This window comes from Hyperolius riggenbachi, chromosome 4, assembly GCF_040937935.1.
Source record: "Hyperolius riggenbachi isolate aHypRig1 chromosome 4, aHypRig1.pri, whole genome shotgun sequence".
Classification (NCBI taxonomy): Eukaryota; Metazoa; Chordata; class Amphibia; order Anura; family Hyperoliidae; genus Hyperolius; species Hyperolius riggenbachi.
The window spans coordinates 293,081,232-293,100,596 of NC_090649.1; the positions used below are offsets into that span (position 1 = coordinate 293,081,232).

General features: G+C 40.7%; 1 protein-coding gene across 4 annotated transcripts in view; it reads left to right on the forward strand.

Annotated features, from left to right (window-relative positions):
• NKAIN2 (sodium/potassium transporting ATPase interacting 2) overlaps positions 1-19,365 on the forward strand; it is a 1,108,222-nt gene that overhangs the window by 1,045,948 nt on the left and 42,909 nt on the right. For all 4 annotated transcript variants that reach the window (XR_011019351.1, XM_068231451.1, XM_068231453.1 and 1 more), the window contains one exon: positions 13,328-13,388. Coding sequence is in view for 3 of the 4 variants with exons in the window: in XM_068231451.1 (XP_068087552.1) it covers positions 13,328-13,388 (61 nt within the window). In the remaining variant the exon portion in view is untranslated. The remainder of the gene's footprint in view (positions 1-13,327; positions 13,389-19,365) is intronic.

Sequence of the window (19,365 nt, forward strand, 5' to 3'; positions counted from 1 at the left end):
GGTAGTGGATCCAACCTCTCCACTAACTGAGGGATTGGATAATTGATTCCAGATCCTCAGAATTGTCTGAGTCTTCTGAGTTGTCGAGTCCCTGCCCCACCCTCTCTTAATAGTTGAGGGATTGGTAGGTCCCAAGGGGGCGACTAATTTTGACAGAAAAATATAATGCTGAGCGACTATTTCAGGCTTTGTCTGGTATTCAAGACCCAATTCTGCACACTCCCTGGGTGTTGACTATAAGGGGAATTGAGTGCTGCCTGGGAGGCGTGGCACATAGGGCCTTATTACAATTGGCCTGTATCTGTCTAGAGAGATATTGGGGGTGCCGCAGGTCACTCTCCTCCTGATCAAATATTCAACTATACTGGGTACTTTTTCCAATGATATGAGACACTCTGGGCACACTCTAAAGTGTTTGTAGAGGTTAGTACAAAAACAGCATAGTTCAGGCAAGTTTAGTTTTCTCCCTTCCACACGCCAATTAAGTAGGCCCCCCCGATGAGCCCCACTATACTTTATGTAGTGTGACGTAATTTAATGTGTATTCCACCTTGGTGTTTGTTGGGAAGGAGAAAACAGTTGCCTACACATATAAGAGAACACTTAGTCAAATACAGTTATCTCTGAGCTGCACACACTAGGTACCTTGCAGACAATAAAACACCATTACACATCACCATAAGTTTAAACATATGTTCAATCTCCCTGCTACAAGTATCCCATCCAACGTTATGTTGTCTCAGGGGAGAGCCAGCCTACAAGTTCTCTGCTTTGAAGGAAGCGAATCTCCCCTCTGTCTATGAATTATGACCACGGTCTATAGATTTTCAACCTGTGGTTTCCTTCTGAAAACTTTCTCCACAGTGTGTATCCTGTGTGATAACTGTGTGTTGCAGCACCACAGGGCTATGCACACAATAGTATGCTGACTCACAGAGTTTATAATCTAGATTGGCTCTCCACCGTCGACTCCCAATACTCCGGATACCACATAGAATGTTCTCTTCAGAAATATGACATTACTCAGCATGAATCCACATATCATATACTATTGTAATGAATTCTAGTTACTCACACAACACTATACTCCATACAATAGCAACTAAGTCAGATTCCATGCACTAAGTTAATCACAGCAGACAGACGGCATGAATAACACATGTTAAATCTCAAGCACCAAGTTAATCAGAAGAAAGAGACGGTATGCATACAGGGTACAGAGTAAGAAATAGAAGATGACATACCACATATCAGGAGACCGTTGTCATGGGAGATCCTCACGGAAACCCTGCTGAGCGGAGTAGGGTTGCAACCAGCAGGGAGGTGCAAATATCAAGTAGGTGATCAAGTCTCACCTGGTACAGCGCTGTTTAAGGATTTGATATCTGGACCTCTCCACGGCTGTTTCTCCAAGGTTCCGCTCCTCAAGATGTCCAGGGTCCCTCCAGAGGTGTGCCACAAAGTCAATCGTTCATTGCCCGCATTCTCCACCAAAACTGTCCAAGATGTTTAAGGACAGGGAAGACTCGGACACACCTCGTCAAATAGACAACACATTTATTCATGCATCAAGGGCCGTTGATACAGGCATCATCAGAGTAATGCTACAGATCATTAGCACACAGCCGATTTTATAGGGTTACAAGTATGCAAAAATATACATGCCTCTGGGCAGTTCAGGATGTCCATCAGTGTTACAAAAACCAATCACAGTTCAATAATCAGTGCAGACATGAAGCAGTTAACATTTAATTCTTAGAACTCTCCACCCATATTATAATGAGTTTCACCACCCACTGTTCTCTTACTCAACCTTCTGTTTAAGGTCACAAGGGGAAGTGGTTCAGTCTGGACAACACATCACTTGTCTAAATCTGTCCGTGGGGCCCCTTTTCCACTAAAAGTCAAGGAAGCTAGGACATTGCAAAATAACAGTAAATCTACTATTAGGACATGTTCAAGAGTAGCAAGTGTCCCTGAGCACGTACACATCATGTGGCCTTCTTCTAACAGAAATTGTTTATATATCACCAAATGGAGCTAATTTAAAACAAAATGTCCTTTATATAAACCAGACAGGTATCACAGCTTTGTCAGAATGCATAGGAGTTTGAGAGCTTAGAAATGTGAATAAACTCTAGTTAAAGAGACTATTATGCCTAAAATAAACATGTTACGGATTCATCGGTCATAAAACGTTATAATGGCTTGCCAGCAATTTTTTCCAAACAATCCCCCCACCTCCACCACCACAAGCCCCATGTGTGCTGGTTTCTGGTGTTTAGCCCCACCCCCTTGTAGATCAGTGCCTATCTGAAATAAAGAGAGCCACAGTATGTCTCTGCAAGGGGGCGTGGCTATGTGCCAGAAGGCGGCGCACATGGGACCCGGGGAGTGACTTGTTGGAGAAAGACCCAGCAAGTCATAACAACTTTTTTGAGAAATGGATCTGTAGCATGTTTATTTTAGTCTGAATAGTCTCTTTAACTTGATAATTATTATTAGTTTTTGATCATGCAGTTGCCTTTGCTAACATGCATGGTTAACTTCTACCAACCAGGTGTGTATGGGGGCAGAGAGGATAAGGGGTTTTACTATTCTTTTAAAGCTCACCCTGCTCAGAAAAAAAAGTCTTGAAGCAATTTTGTCAAAGCTGATGTTCCATTTGTCAGGTGAAATGCTGCATGAAGTTTATGGGACCAGACTGCCTTTTAGACAGTTATATGCAGCATTTCTGCTTTGGTTTAGTAAACAGGCAACTAGTGACAGCCAATAATGCAATATAAGACAGATTCATTTATTTTCTGAGGTTTTCCATGACACACTTCAGTGTGATATGAAAATATCTTAAAGATGAAATAAAATCTCTCTTGAAGATAAATGTCAACCCATAAGCAGGCAGAGCTGTATCTGATGAATCTGTCCAGGGTACTACATGACATGAGTACATATTGATGCTTGAATGGAGGCAATGGATTCTGGCTCTTTTGTTGTGTTTTACTTTGTAAAGCATGGCTCATTATCCCGTTAGAAGTTTGCCAACTGCGTGTATATATCAGAATTGCAATATTTACAGTTTCACCCAACTTGTTATTAATAACATTAACTGGAAATAACATTGGCATGAATGTAAGCATTTTTATTCTTGTATGCCAGTCATTTGCATTTTAATACGCCACAGTAAAAAGTACATTTGTCCTGCTGATGTGATCTGCTTGATGAATAGGTCTGCTTAAACCAAACTGCTAAAGTAGGCTAGCTGCATTAATGTGCTTGGCCTGATCTAAGTATAAATATTCTATTTATAAATGTCTGGAAACACTGGAATCCATTCTGTTTAGTGCATTTTTGTGGGTCACATTCCTCTTATTTATAACTAAGGAAAAGATGTGCTTAAGGCAAAGGCTCTGCTCAGCAAATGTTGGTAATTGGGTGGTTGGTAGCTCAACGCATCAGTCACAAATGTGTCAAGAATGGCACAAATGTCTTCCTCTGTCCCTCAGTGTTGCCAATGGGCAGGTTACAATAACAAAACATGAGGAGTTGCTGGGGCAAGTAAGACAATCAACACTCCCTTTGCAGAGTATGTATAATCTATCTGCAGGCGTACCTATAATTAAGCTGCCAAGTAAATTGGGCGCAGGGTAAAGCTGATAAACAGCTCACCCTGTTCCTGAAAAAGTCCCGGTGGTGCAATTACTATTCCTCCTCCAGGTAGCCGTAGATAGAAAGTAATGACGTAATTATGCTGTTTTCATAGTATTTCATACTCCGTCTTTTGACGGCACCCAAATTACTGTCTTAACGCTGGTTTAGCCATAATTCCCATTACAGCCTATGGCGGCTCCGGCTGTGCCAAAATCACTGTTTTTGCGTGATTTGATCTGCAGACACAATCAACTCATCCGCTACAGAAGGACACTTGTTTAAAAAATGTTTTTCGTGTGCATTATTGAGTTTACTTAGCAAAGGCACATCATTTTCAGATTTCCATGGCCAAGTTTTGAAAACATAAATCTGATACTTATACCAAGAAATTATGAAACTTAAAGTGAACCTCCAGACTAAAAATCGACTCAGCAGCACTGAAAAGGCCTGGTGTTTCTTTAACAGTTTCACAGCATCAGAACTTTGTTTCTCTTATACAAGCCTCATTTTTAGCTGCACAGAAGAAAACTGCCCGGGCAGTTTTCCCCTTATGCTGTGCAAAGCATGATGGGATTTCTGAGGAGGTTGTTTTCGTTCTGCTGTTTTGGTGCAATTTTTTTTTATACATTTTGAATTTGACATTTGAAGCCTAGTGTGTGCAGCTGGGAGGGGTTATCAGGACACAGGACAGTTGGAACTGTGTCTCATGCTCCCTGTCTCCTCCTTTCAACCAAAAAGATGGCTGCCCCATGACAAAGATGGCAGCCCCCATGAATCACAAACATTTGCCTGTTCTTTTAAAACAGGGTGGGTAAAATATTATATTACCTATCTATTCTAATTAACATAACTAATGTAACTTAATAACAGTATGTTTGTTGAGGCTGAAGTTCCCCTTTAAGTAGAACACCTAAGCATCATTTTCAATCTGGGTCAGTTATACAATATACTATCATATTGTGTCAAAACAAGAACCCTTAAATAAAGTTTAGCTGGGTTTTGAGGGCAGAGAAGCCACACAACCTATAGTCCTTCCACATCCATAATTAGATTTGTATCCTTAATTTATAATCCCCATGCCATATAACTGAATATTTATTGGCCTACAGCATCTAAAATGTATGTAGGAAATAATACCGAATATGTATATTCAGACCATAAAACAGGATATAGTCCTGTGTGATTTCCAGACACAATATTGGACACGAAGAGCTAAAAATACACTTCACCAGCAAAGTGCCCCTTGAAATAAATGTAGAATTCCAATAATGATGCCATAGCTCTGTCTGCTTTGGAACATTTTTCAAACAGAATCTTCTGATTTTAAACTGTTCCTCGATCTTCAGGAGATACTTGTCAGATCACTATTAACCTGTTCATCACATGTCGTTGCTGGTAAGAACAATGTAAAACAGAATTTTGCCTTCTTAAAATGTATTTGTGATTATTTAGGTTGGAGTGAGCTCTGAGGTGTCCCACAGTGCATCCCTGCTGAATATGCAAATCATTCCTTTGTAAGAACAAAAGAGTATTGCATTGGCAAACCTGTCCACAACTAGAGATGGCCCGAACGGTTCGCCGGCGAACGGTTCCTGGCAAACTTCCGTGGTTTGCGATCGCGGAAAACCTCGGACTTTTCTGGAAGTTTGATTCGCCCCCATAGTGCATCATTAGGGTCAACTTTGACCCTCTACATCACAGTCAGCAGGCACATTGTAGCCAATCAGGCTACACTCCCTCCTGGAGCCACTCCCCCCCTTATAAAAGGCAGGCAGCGTCAGGCATTGGACTCACTCGTGTGCTTGCAGTAATTAGAGAAGGGAGAGCTGCTGCAGACTCTCATAGGGAAAGCTTAGTTAGGCTCTTGTAGGCTTGTTAGCTTGCTCCTTGCTGAATCTTATTGCTAAAAAAGCACCCCTCAAAAGCTCTTTTGAGAGCTAATCTTGTTCTTGTGATCTATTTTTTTCTGTGTGTGTGTGTGTGGCAAACTTGCATTACATACAGCCCTGTCAGTAAGTCGCAGCTGGCCTTTGGTGTAATTCCTACTGTGAGACTGCTAGGCCCATCACATTCAGTGACTATCTGTGTGTGTGACAGGTAGCTGCAGATTTGTAATCCCATCCCAATCACTGCACCTGTTCACTGTTCAGTGCACCTACCTACCTACCTACGTGAGCGCACGCATTGTAATACCACCAGTTATTGCACCTGTTCACGGCAGTACCTGTGTGTATGTTTGACAGATGCACATTTGTAATACCCATAGCTGCATATACCTACCTGTTGTGTTCAGTGCACCCACCTACCTACGTGAGCGCACGCAATGTGATATTTAATACCACCAGTCACTGTACCTGTTCACGGTACATGTGTGTGACAGGTGCACATTTGTAATACTCATCACTGCAAATATCTACCTGTTGTGTTCAGTGCACCCACCTACCTACGTGAGCGCATGCAGTGTGATATACCACTCTGTGCATACCTGTTAACTGCACCTGTGTGACTGCTCATTGTATTAGTCAAGTCAGTGCATACCTTTCACTTGAATGGATGGCAGACTTGCCCTCCATAACAGATTCTCGTTAAAGGATTTAAAGTTGATTCATCTCATATACAGCAGGGCCTCGAAAGTCCTCCTGTATTGTTATTTTTGGTCACTACCTCGGGATGTGTATGCCATTCCTGCTGCCTTCCTTGGATGTGTGGTAGCCGTTCCCTCTCCTTTGCCCACAGCGTGGCTGCTGCCTTCCTTGGATGTGTGGTGGTGGTAGCCATTTCTTAGGCTCCCACTCCGGACCGGAATCGAACCAGGATTTCCCGGCCATTACCCGTGGTCACCATGGTACTGAGAAAGTACCATCGAAAGTTTCACACAGTTGAATGAATGGCGGACTTGCCCTCCATAACACATTCTTGGCAAATGCTTTCGATTTGGTTCGTCTTGCGGTGGGTCAAGGGTGAATCTGACCACAGATGCCTGGTCTGCAAAGCACGGTCAGGGCAGGTACATTACTTATACAGCAAATGGGTCCTTATTTGGATGTGAGATGGTGGTAGCCGGTTCTCAGGCTCCTATTCCAGACGGAATCGAACCCTGATTCCCTGGCCATTACCCGTAGTCACAATGGCAGACTTGCCCTCCATAATAGATTCTCGTTGAAGGTACTGAACAGCAAGCAGAAAATGTAATTTAAAAAAAATAGATGTAAGCTTAACAATGGTAGAGAAAGAACCATCGAAAGTTAATAAGGCAGTTAGACATTACCTGATATCACTGAGGAAGAGCAATCTCGCCATGGTGCGCACCAGTCCAGCACAGCCGTCACAACACAAACAGCTGTGTGCGTTACACAGTGAGTTTGGTGTGTCAGTGTGAAGCAGTACTCTAATTACACTTCCTGGTTGATTTATACACATGCAAGATGTTTAAAAGCACTTTAGGCCTGCAATTTAGCATTCAATGTGATTTCTGCCCTTAAAACGCTGCTTTGCATCAAATCCAGATTTTTCCCCGGGAATTTTGGCGTCTAGCCCACTCATCCATGCAAAAACTCAGATGTTAGACCCCTTGAAACATCTTTTCCATCACTTTTCTGGCCAGCATAAGTGTTTTTAGTTTTCAAAGTTCGCCTCTCTATTGAAGTCTATTGCGGTTCGCGAAAGTTCACGCGAACCGAACTTTTGCGGAAGTTCGCGAAAATCAGAGGTTTGGGCCATCTCTATCTATAACGCCTAGCATGCTGCCTGACCTATGATGTGGCTCTCCTCTCCTGCCCACAGCTTCAGCCACACTCACCAGGGGAGAAGTGTATTAGCACAAAGAATTGATCTATAGCTTGTTCTTTTCCATCACCAATTAGGCTTTTCTTGGGTGGTACATTTTGCTAAGAATTATTTTTTTCTAAATGCATTTTAACACGAATATAAAGAAAACATAGAAAAAAATGCATTATATCTCAGTTTTCGTTCACTATAGCTGTAAAATAATACATGCTAAAATAATTAAAACCTATGTATTTTATTTGCCAATTTGTCCTGATTAATACACCATTTAAATTATGTCCCTATCACAATGTATGGTGCCAATATTTTATTTAGAAATAAAGGTGCATTTTTTCAGTTTTGCGTCCATCACTATTTACAAGCTTATAATTTAAAAAATGCTCGTAATATACTCTCTTAACATGCATAATAAAAAGGTAACTATTTATGTTTTTGTTTTGTTTTTTTAATTGCAATTATTTTTTTTTCATTAAAAAATGTATTTGGGTAATTTTTGGTGTGGGAGGTAAACAGTTAATTTTAAATGTATTGATGTGTGTTTATTTTATTAAAAAAAATGTACGTCGATATAGTTTTACTATTTGGCCACTTTTTTTTAGTCCTGGAAGCTTTCAGGAAGTATAAGGAGGACCGGAAACTTTTTTTTTCTTAGAAAGACTGCTGCTTCTGAAAAGAAGCCATCAATCTTTCTACCGGGGACTTAGATCAAAGAATGGGAACTATGTTCCCATTCATTGATCTCCGGGCTAACGGGGGGTGGCACAGGAGCGCGCTATCACGCACGGGAGCAGGCCGCAGCACAGCAGCAGCCGCCTGGACGTGACAGTCACGTCCAGGCGGCATAAATGGTTAAACAAACTGCAAAGAGAAAAAAAGAATGAAGATGACAAACTAAAGGCCATCCAAGGTCAAAAATGAAAAATCAGTGGATGGACTCTGTGTCCATATTTAGTGCTTTAGATTCATTACAAAGGCCTTTACTGTTAATTAAACTTTTGTCTTGCTGTTATTCAGGCTTTAGAGATCTAACCTAGATTCTGCTGAGGATAAATTGTCCTGACAAACTGTGGTTAGGACTGTAATATTACATGCTGAGTATTTGTGATGATTGTTATCTGGTATTAAGATCACGCAAAATTTTGCATACATTTTCACAGTTACGGCCATATGTAATTACGATTTGGACACTCAACAGATTTTGTGTAATCCATTTGTAATTTCACGTAATTTTCACATAATTTTTGCCTAATTAAGTGCCAACTTTAAAGATTAATAGTAAGACCCCCATACATGCTATCATCATCAAAACTGCTTCTTCTGTTCCTGTATCCTAATTTACTTATGATGATCCTCAGTAGTTTACTGACCCTGTCCTATCTTCCACCAGTCCTGACCTATTCCTTGATATTGATTTCTGTCTACTGACCATTCAACCTTTGGCTCTCATTTTCTACCTTACAAAATCCTATGTGCTTGTGCATAACTGTGCAACCATTTGTAGAGTCCAGATGACAGTTTGACCTATCTGTAAATGTTTGTCTCCAAATGTTATTTGAAGTTAGTTTTACCATCTCTGTAGACTGTGTAATTTATATTTATTTTTTACAATGACTTATTAGCGTGTGTAAAGTGATTAAATTATTACTAAATCCTGGCAATGCTGTAACTTTAATAATGTTGCCTATTCTCGTAGTATGTCTGCCTTCTTCAGATCGATAAGAGCTACTGGATTGATATCTATACATATTGTAGCTGCTAATTTAGCTGCTGAGACATGTTGACTCTGCTAACCGCTATTGATGATGACCACTTAGTTTCTACTCTGTACTGTATATGAGGTTATTCTTAGTTGTATTGTACTTTGTTGGTCATGTGCCCCATGGCATTTGTTAAAGTCAATAAATTCATTTGTTAAAGAAATTACATAGCTTTTCCTACAACTTCTTATAACAATATATAGTGTTATTAAGAAGAATAATCATAATTAGTTTAGCTCTTTTATAGTGCACAGAAAGTTTTATTTCTGTATTTATAGTATCATTCTTACAAAAATATGTTTTAAACTAAGCAAACATGTAACATTTCCTGAAACAAATAGTAAGAATGCCTATGGTTCAATGGGTTTGCTTACTGTACTCCAGTAAGCAGGCCTGGATTTAAATAACAGGAGTCTATAGGCACAGTTGTCCTGGCACCCTAGACTTTGCCCTCCATGAACCTGCAAACACCCACCAAACTGCACCATAAGTGTGCAGGCTAGTCCAGTTTTCACTTTTCTTATAGTTTCCTTGCCCATCATAGCTACATGTGCCCCTTAGTATTAGGTAGCCAGAGCTATCCTCGGTATTAAATAGCTAGAGTTGCCCCCAACTGAAGGGAGATATTAGAATGCAGAGACCCAGGTGAGTAACTGTCATTTACACTCCGCTCGGGATTCTTCATAGGGAAGGAGGTAGGGAAGCACTTGGGGAGGAGAGTGAGCTGCCTTTCCATCATAAGGGGCCTGTAGGCATGTGCCTACAGTGCCTTATGGTAAGTCTGGCCCTGCCAGTAAGTATACACCATCGCAGCCACCAAGGGGAGTAAACTGAAGCATCATTATGACAAATAATAATGTTAGAGCACTATTGTAAAAAGTATGCAGAAAAGGTGCAAGGTACTGCCATAGCATAAGCCCAATCTATCAATGAGTGAAACAGGGAAAACGAGGGGAGGAACTAACCATTTAGGTATACAGGCATTTTAGAACATTGCTTCCTGGCTCATCTTGGTTTTATTTTGTTGTTGTTGGTGGTTTGTTTGTTTTTTAAAGAGGATTCATTTCCGTGATTGTCACACCATAAATAATTACTATGGGTTGGATATAATGTTCAAATTGTGTATAAACATCTTTCTGCTGCTGTCACATGTCACAATCATGTACTGTCACAAAATATATAGGCCATATGCAATTCACTTTTCTCCTAAGTTTCTCCTAGATAATATTTTCACATATTATGAATACAATGGGCCATATGCAATTCACTTTTTCACCTGAGTTTTCTCCTAGGTGAAAATTTCCACCTTGTCAATAAAATGCCTTTTAAACCACCAACAAGCAAACAAATACTCAAAACAATTTTGATAGTACTTTTTCACATACTTTTTGGTACTTTTTCCATTGCAAAATGCTAAAAAGTTTTTATAAATCGAAGATGAAAAGTTATCTCCTAGGAGAAAACTCAGGTGAAAAAGTGAATTGCATATGGCCCAATGACTTTTAAGCAACCAGCAAAGTTGAGTGCTGAAATAAGAAGATAGATTAGAGTGTAAGCATGCAAGATCAGGGCTCTGTCACCCTTTTGTGTTTTGGATTTTGTTACACATTTATTGATATTAATTATGTCACTGTTATTAGCCATTCTGTACTTTGTATCAATTCTGTATTTTTCACCAACTCTGTATTTTGTACACTGGTGTATACCATTGTCTGTATTTTGTACCCCCATGTTTGTTTTTTACTTGGTACTGCCTCACAGAATATGTTGGTGCTTTATAAATCAACAATAATAATGTTAATAATAATAATAAGTCTGTGAGTAATATTTTTCTGTTCATGGAAATCAGTGGTTGCTAGCACGCATAATGTATTTACAAAATATAGTATATATCACGTATTCCACCTTCCAGCAGTAATAACAGGCACTTGACCAGCCCCAAGGCTAGACACACCACTGTACATGTGTCTTTTCTAAATGCTCTGTTCATACAATAAAGACATTAACCTCTTGACGACCAGCTAACGCCGATTGGCGTAAACTGGTCGTCTGCGGGTTACCATGGAAACGGCCGCTCCATGTCAGTTCACGGAGGGTGTCTCCGTGAACAGCCGGAGAGCCGCCGATCGCGGCTCGCCGGCAAAATGTAAACAGGCGGGGAAGAAATCCCCGCTGTTTACATCATACGGTGCTGCTGCGCAGCAGCGCCGTAAGGCAGATCGGCAATCCCCGGCCTCTGATTGGCCGGGGATCGCCGGCATATGATAAGCTGAAGCCTATCCTTCAATGCGCAGGACAGAAATCCGTCCTGCGCAGCTCACAGGGGGAGGGAGAGGGAGGGAGCGGGAGAGACGGCGGAGAACGCTGCGGAGGGGGGCTTTGAAGAGCCCCCCGCGCTAAGCAACTGCAGCCGACGGTGATCAGACCCCCCCAGCAGGACATCCCCCTAGTGGAGAAAAAAGGGGGGTAGTCTGATCGCCCTGGCTCACTCCTGATCGGTGCTGCGGGCTGGAGAGCCCACGCAGCACCGATCAGTGCAAAAAGCCCTGGTCGGCAAGTGGTTAACCATACGTTATAGAGGACCTATGTGATGTATACGTCCATAAGTTAACGAGGAATTGTAGTGAAAATAAAATAATGCATAAAATTGCTTTTTTTTTTCAATATTAATTTATAAATGATTTAGTCAGTGTTTGCCCGTTGTAAAATCTTTCCTCTCCCTTATTTACATTCTGAAATGTATCACTGCAACATGTTAGTCCTGGTAGGTGATCTCTGCTCTTTTACTGAGAGTTCTATGCACAGAGGGAGCTGCTTGCTTGACATTTGTAAACAGCTGTTATTTCCCACAATGCATTGAGGTTCACAGACAGCAAACTGTCAGGGCCATGGTCCTGACATCACACTAAGGGAGGAGTTTCATCACAATATCAGCCATACAGATGTCCCTGATGATCCCTTCCAGAAAAGATTTCTTGTGGAAAAGGAGCTACTGATTGGGAAGAAGTTCAACCTTGGGTTGAGCTACTGATTGGGATGAAGCTACTGACTGGGAAGAAGTTCAATCCTCGGTTAAAGTTCAATGATGGGTTAAAGTTCCTCTTTAAAGAGGAACTGTCGTGAAAATCTTAACATTTAAAACACATACAAATAAGAAGTACGTTTCTCCCAGAGTAAAATGAGCCATAAATTACTTCTCTCCTATGTTGCTGTCACTCACAGTAGGTAATAGAAATCTGACATTACCGACAGGTTTTGGGCTAGTCCATCTCTCCATAAGGGATTCTCAGCAAGGCTTTTATTCTTTATAAAGACATTCCCTGAAAAAGATTTATACAAAGATGCTGGCCAGCCTCCCTGCTCGCTGTACACTATTTTGGCAGTTGGACAGAGCAACTGTCCTTCACTAAGTGCTTTTAAAAATAAAGAAAACAATGAGAACCCCCCTATGAGAAGATGGGCTAGTCCAAAATCTGTCGATAATGACAGATTTCTACTTCTTATTGTAAGGTACATAGGAGAAAAGAAATGTATGGCTCATTTTACTCTGGGAGAAATATACTTCATATTTGTATGAGTTTTACATTTTAAGATTTTCGTGACAGTTCCTCTTTAAGCATGTCATCATTGCACTATGCCCCCTAGCTGCTGGATCTATGGACAAATGAATGGCTTACCCTCCTCTCAGAATAGCTAGAAGTACAGTAAATAAGTGTGCAGAATAGCACCAGATCTTCGGGTTAATAGCTGGCAGACATTGTTTACCATGTTTACCATCTTCTATGGATACAATGGGGGAGGGGCATGTATTGCATTCAGTTACACTTCCACATAAGTTTGAAAAAGCTCCAAAATATATATTCATAAGCTACATACTTTAAAAAGAAAACATCTAAATCTGTATTTTCCTCAGTGAAAGGCCATTAGACAAGAACCTAATCTTGGTAACCGAAATACATATTTTGCAGACTGTGACCGCAATGTTTTTATTGTGTTGAAAGGTAAATAAAACAGAGCATTATTACAAGAGGGCTGTTTTCATGCTTTATTACTGGCAAATGCGGCTATAGCAGTTAAAGTGTTGTAAATGATCTAGAAGTGACCTTATAGCCTCACATCTATCTGTTTTATTTCAGCTCCTTGGCTTCATCTATGCCTGTTATGTCTTGAAATGCATTTCTGAAGAAGAGGACAGTTGTAAGTATTCATACTTGTGACATATTATTATACTTACTATTAACTTGCGCGACACAGCGAAAGCATTCATTTAAAAAGAGCAGAGATTTCTTTTAATACGGAGGATTTGTGGAAGAGCAGCAGACTGAAGAGAATCAATGACATTGCCAGGTTGATATATGATCCTTTCTCTACATTGAATAACAGTGGCTAGAATAACTTACACATTAATTGCAATTGGCGAGACGTTAGTATCCTGAAATTGGGTTTCTGACTTTCTGCACTGTAGTAAAACAAAAGAAACATTTTTGTCATTGTGATTTGGAACCTAATTATTGCAATAAGTGAGACGGTGACCCTTGCCTAGAGGAAACTAATGTAAGTACATGTTAAAGAAGAGAAAAACCTATTAAGTCTATTTAATTGAGAACTGGCAGATAGCTGCACTTATCCATGGATAGCATTACTTTGGACCATGGTGCATTACCCTGTAAGGTGTTCTGTGGGAATTAAAAGTAGCATTAATGCTGCACAAAACAGTTATCTAGTGATCATTGTGGAGAACATTGCAGCTATGCTCATAACGCTGTTAACAGATCAGCAGTCAGTAGCTGGTGTTTAAAGAGGAACTCCAGTGAAAATAATGTAATATAAAAAAGTGCTTCATTTTTACAATAATTATGTATAAATGATTTAGTCAGTGTTTGCCCATTGTAAACGCTTTTCTTTCCCTGATTTACATTTTGACATTTATCACATGGAGACATTTTTACTGTGGGCAGGTGATGTAGCTGCTGCATGCTTTTTTGGTAGTTGGAAACAGCTGTAAACAGTAATTTCCCACAATGCAACAGGGTTCACAGACAGGAAACTGCCAAGAGTACGTACTCAGAATTTCTTGTGGGAGGGATTTTACCACAATATCAGCCATACAGCGCCCCCTGATGGTCTGATTGTGAAAAGGAATAGATTTCTCATGTAAAAGGGGGTATCAGCTACTGATTGGGATAAAGTTCAATTATTGGTCGGAGTTTCTCTTTAAGTCTTGCTTCTCAAAACAGATCTTGTATGTTACTGAAGAAAGCCTGCCACAAGGAAGATTTGTTATAATCAGTATCCTGACTTTTAAGCATAGTAATGAACTGGCATCTGTCATGATCAAGTGTCTGATCAGTTTATTTACCCAACTTCATTGTTTATCAGAGCAGAGTGTTGTGGTAAGTGTTGTGCTAGAGACCTGCCTTATCTCCTGATTGGTGATAGCAATATATTTATACAAGAAAAGACAACCATGGCTAAACACAAAATACATATACACCGATAGTGTCAAAAATAATGCAAGTGTTTATTAGGGACACATCCTTTTAAAAATAAAAAACCACGGCTGACAGACAGCAATGCAAGGAACTAAAATTAAATGTACAAATAAACAATGTCCACAAGATGTCTCACTGTGGGATACTGCTTCTCTCCATCATGGGAATATATTTATGATGTATTATCTATGATGTTAATTATCCTATATATTTACCAATGACTGTAGTTATTACTGAATGTTTATTAACATGGGCATAGCTAGAAATCATGGGGCCCATAGCAAAATTTTGATTGCCCCCCCCCCCCCCAAAAAAAAACATTATTAGGCACCTTTTGTGTACCCTCCCCTGCACCAGTTTTAGGTAGCCAAAGGTGACCCAAGTATTAGGTAGCCCCCCAGTATTAGGTATCTTGCTTGCCCCCCTCCCCTGAGTTAGTATAGGTAGCCAGTGTGCTCCCCCCCTGTCTCCCAAGTTAATATAGGATGCCAGTGTGCTTTGCTCCTACCGCCCAAGTTAGTATAAGTGACCAGTGTGCTCCCCCCCATTAGGACAGGTGGCCAGTGTGGTTTACCCTCCCAGTTAGTATAGGTGGCCAGAGTGCTTCCCCTCCATTAGTATAGGTGGCCAGTGTGCTTCCCCCATCCCCCTCATTAGTATAGGTGGCCAGTATGCTCCCCCCCTCCATTAGTATAGGTGGCCAGTGTGCTCCCCCCTCCGTTAGTATAGGTGGCTAGTGTGCCCACCCCCCCATTAGTATAGGTGGCCAGTGTTCTCCCACCCTCCATTAGTATAGGTTGACAGTGTGCCCCCCCCCCCATTAGTATAGGTGGCTGGCACTTGCAGAAATTATGGTACATTGGCAATGTGCAACAGAGAACTCAACTCTCCAGGAAGCTTCACCGGCGATCTATCGCATCCATGCATCACGTCTCCATGATGACAGCGCCCCCTCCTGTCACATGGCCCAACATTGGGTCACATGACAAGATGGGGAACTGTTGTCATAGAGACGTGACTCATGGAAGAACCGGAGAAGTCGCAGGGAGAAGTGAGTTCGCCGATGCTCTCCAGTGCATGCAGCGCCAACCCTGCACATCAGGGGGCCCACCACGAGTCTCTATGAGGCCCAAAACAGACCCCTATCAACATCAGAGCCAGTCAGCCACACACTATGGGTCCCTAGGCCACCCTGGCTACCTCTGGCTACGGGCCTCATAGCAACTGCTCTCGCAGCTATGGTGATCCCTATACCAGTGTTTATTAACCAGTAACCATAATTTTCCCCTTGCCCCGGGATCATTACACACTAGGCTTAGAGCGCTGCCTCGTGTGCGTGTCATGTGATGATGCACCACATGGTGAAAATAGAGTAAAAAAACACATTACCTTAGTACTGTTTAAAAATAAAAATAAAAAGTATTAAAGGAAAATGTTCACGGAGACACTAAACAGCAGTGCAACCCCACAAAGCTGCCAATAGATTACAATATTGATAAAACAACTGGCACAGTCTACCAATCACTGATGCTCAGTAATGCTGCGAACACAAGGGAATATTTCTGACATGTCCGATCCGTTTCTGATAGAGAAAGGGATCAATTTTGCAAAGTTGTCATCGGAAAATCGATCCCTTTATTGATTGGGAGCAGTTTGGACATATGCACATGCTACAACATCACCCATTGATCAGACAGGAAATTGTATCATGCGTTCCCAACATTACTGGTCTCTACCATCTAAAGCAGTGCAAGTACAAGACATTACAAAATGTATGCAGGTTGCTGCAGGGAATTCTATAGTTAATTCATCTTGAAATAAAACTGCAGCGTTCAATGACAGGCAATGATGTAACAGCCTCATGAAGCCTTATGTGCTACCAAAGCTGTCATACAGTCACCTTCCAGAAACAGGAATGCTGCTTTACCCACATGGGCCTCTATTCATAAAACTTCACCGCAAGTTTACCGCTCAAAACAGCTGACTTTCCTGACCATTTAGCAAAGTGGGAATTCATAAAAGCTGTTTCCGCATGAAAAGTTACAATTCCCCAGCAGAGCGATAAATTTCCACCTTGTGCGGTGATTTTCTAGATTTATCTAGAAAAAGTAACAAAATGAAAAAACAAAAAACAAATCAATATTCTGAATATGATGCAAAAACAAAATAACTTATATACTTTAACTTGGTTATAGTATTTAATGTTTATTTAATCATTTATGCTGCATTTAGTTATCCAGGTCTGGAGAATGAATATTTGTGCTCATTTCTTTGGATCACATCTTAATAACAGAGCTAATCCAGGTAATCACTGATCATTGCAAACTGCCTGACTCAGAACAACATTTTTCTTCTCAAGAAACCTTCTTGTGACTTGTTGGAAAAACAAGAAGATTTTGACTTGACTTCACAGAGGTGAAGCTCTAATCTCACCATTAATTCCCACTCCCCCACAGCACAATTAAAAGTAATGAAAGTTTTCTCTAACTTACCTGTGCTAATAATATCCAGCTGAGACAAATTTGCTTTCAATAGACATCGGGGATCAAAATGAGTAATTAGATTTTAAGGCTCTTCTTTTAGTCTTCAGTTGGAGAAATTAAAGGACTCTTTAGATCAGCCTATTTCTGTCTTTTTATACCCCAGGCAAGTGAAAGCATTTTAAAGAGAAAAATTACTGCTTTTATGTCAGTTTTATTTAGCATCCAATATTAGAAAGTGAATACGTTTATAAACTGATCCGTTACATAAAAGGTAGCATACCACACGGCAGACGTAGAAGGCCCTCTGCCTTCATTGTTAACAAATAAAAGAAACAGATCTCATGGAGCTGTATTTTAAACGCCAAGCTACTACTTCTTAAAGCAGACCTGAATGCAGAGCGTCCTCTCTGCTCCAAAAGATACGCAACAGCATAATAACCTAAAAGAAAAAAAAAATGTTACAGCTTACAGAACTCCTGCAATAAATCTGCAGTGTGTCTACGTCCTACTTTCATGAAAGTTAACATCCTGTGTTTACAGATTAGCTGCTCGGGCAAAGACTTGACACAGCCGAGAGATCAAATTACACTTGTGATTAGTCACAGATGAGGGGGATTTACACAGGCTCAACTCTCTAAATACCTATAACTTGCATTTCTCTATGATTTCCTTCTGTCCTGTGCAAGAGTTCAGGTCCACTTTAAGGCTTGTAAAATATAAAAGGATTGTTGTCTGCGGGAATAAGGGCTCGATCTCTCAGGCCACAGGTCAGAGCCAAGTTCTGTACAGACGAGTTGCTGGCCTGCAGCCTAGCAAGCCTTTCTGTTGCTATGGAGAAGGGGAGGGCCAACAGTGCAGAGCACTATGGAGTGACGTGAGGGACCAGGTGGAGTGAGTAGCAGAATAGTGCCCTTGGCTGAGAGAATGTGCCAGCTGGTTCTCTAGCCAACACATGACAGGGGAACAGGGGGCTGCTGTACACATGCTAAATTCTCGGCAGATGCGATTGGCAGCCTTGGCATATGTACAAGGCTTTACAAGGCTTTTGACTTTTGAGGGAAATATTCTTTTCCTAGAACTATTTTGTATTATATGCATTTTAAAGGGAAAACAAGAATTCAATGGAAAAAAAAATCACCTTTTCTTACTTTTCTCCCATTGCAGTTTTATAATAAACAGTTCTACAGAAGATAAAAATAAACAAAAATGTATTTAGTTGTTCTGTTTATCACAGCATATGTTTTGGTATTAAAAGGATATATGATTTTGAAATAAAGGTATATTTTCTTTGGGGAGGAGGGATGCATCTCTTGGCGGCATGGGAGGGATGGCGCAGATTGAATGCTACACATTTATATTCATATCTCTGAGCTGCAGTAGGAATGATAACAGGTTTAACACACACAACCATAGCTTCACCTGTATCAAACTATATGTTCACTCTCAGTATAAAGTATAAGAATGTAGAAAAAGTATAGTGCTAACATCTCCAAGAGCTTGACACTTTGGTCAGTAATACAAGCATGTAATGCCTATTTGTTTACCTTACAAAAATGACCCATTGCAAACCCATACACCTTTAATCACTGTTTAGTGACATGTTGAAAGAAAAGTACAGGGATGATGAATTATAACCTGACAAAATGTGGGGTGTTTTTACAAAGCAGTGAGAATAATTGGGTTCTCTACACAATACAGTTTATTATCGGTATAAGCTTCTACCATGCAAGCATATTCAAAGAGTAACATCTATAATGTTCAGTAAGTATACTGCATTATTGATTGTGGCCTCATTTGAAGAGATTTTAAGCAAACTTAAAGAAAACCTGAAGTAACATAAAAAAGTTAGATACACAACTCAGTAGGGAGAAGCCTCTGGATGGTCTGGAAGCTTCCCCAGTCTTCCAAAACCCTTAAGTTCCTGTTTTGGGACCCTTTTTGCAATCTTAGACATTAAAGTCTAAGATCGCTCTCGACTGTGCTCCCCTCCATACGGTCCATGTCTGCTTAGTATCACAGAGCTGCTTATGCATGTCTTTTTTTTCCTCCTTGCACAAGTGGCTCCATGATACAGTGCAGGTATGGCCATCTGTGCACCAGCACAGTGTGGCCATGCTCAAACATTGAGGGGTTGTGGACATCAGAAAAAGCCTCTGGAGTACGTTTTTCAGCTTCAGGTTTACTTTGAGTATACTAACA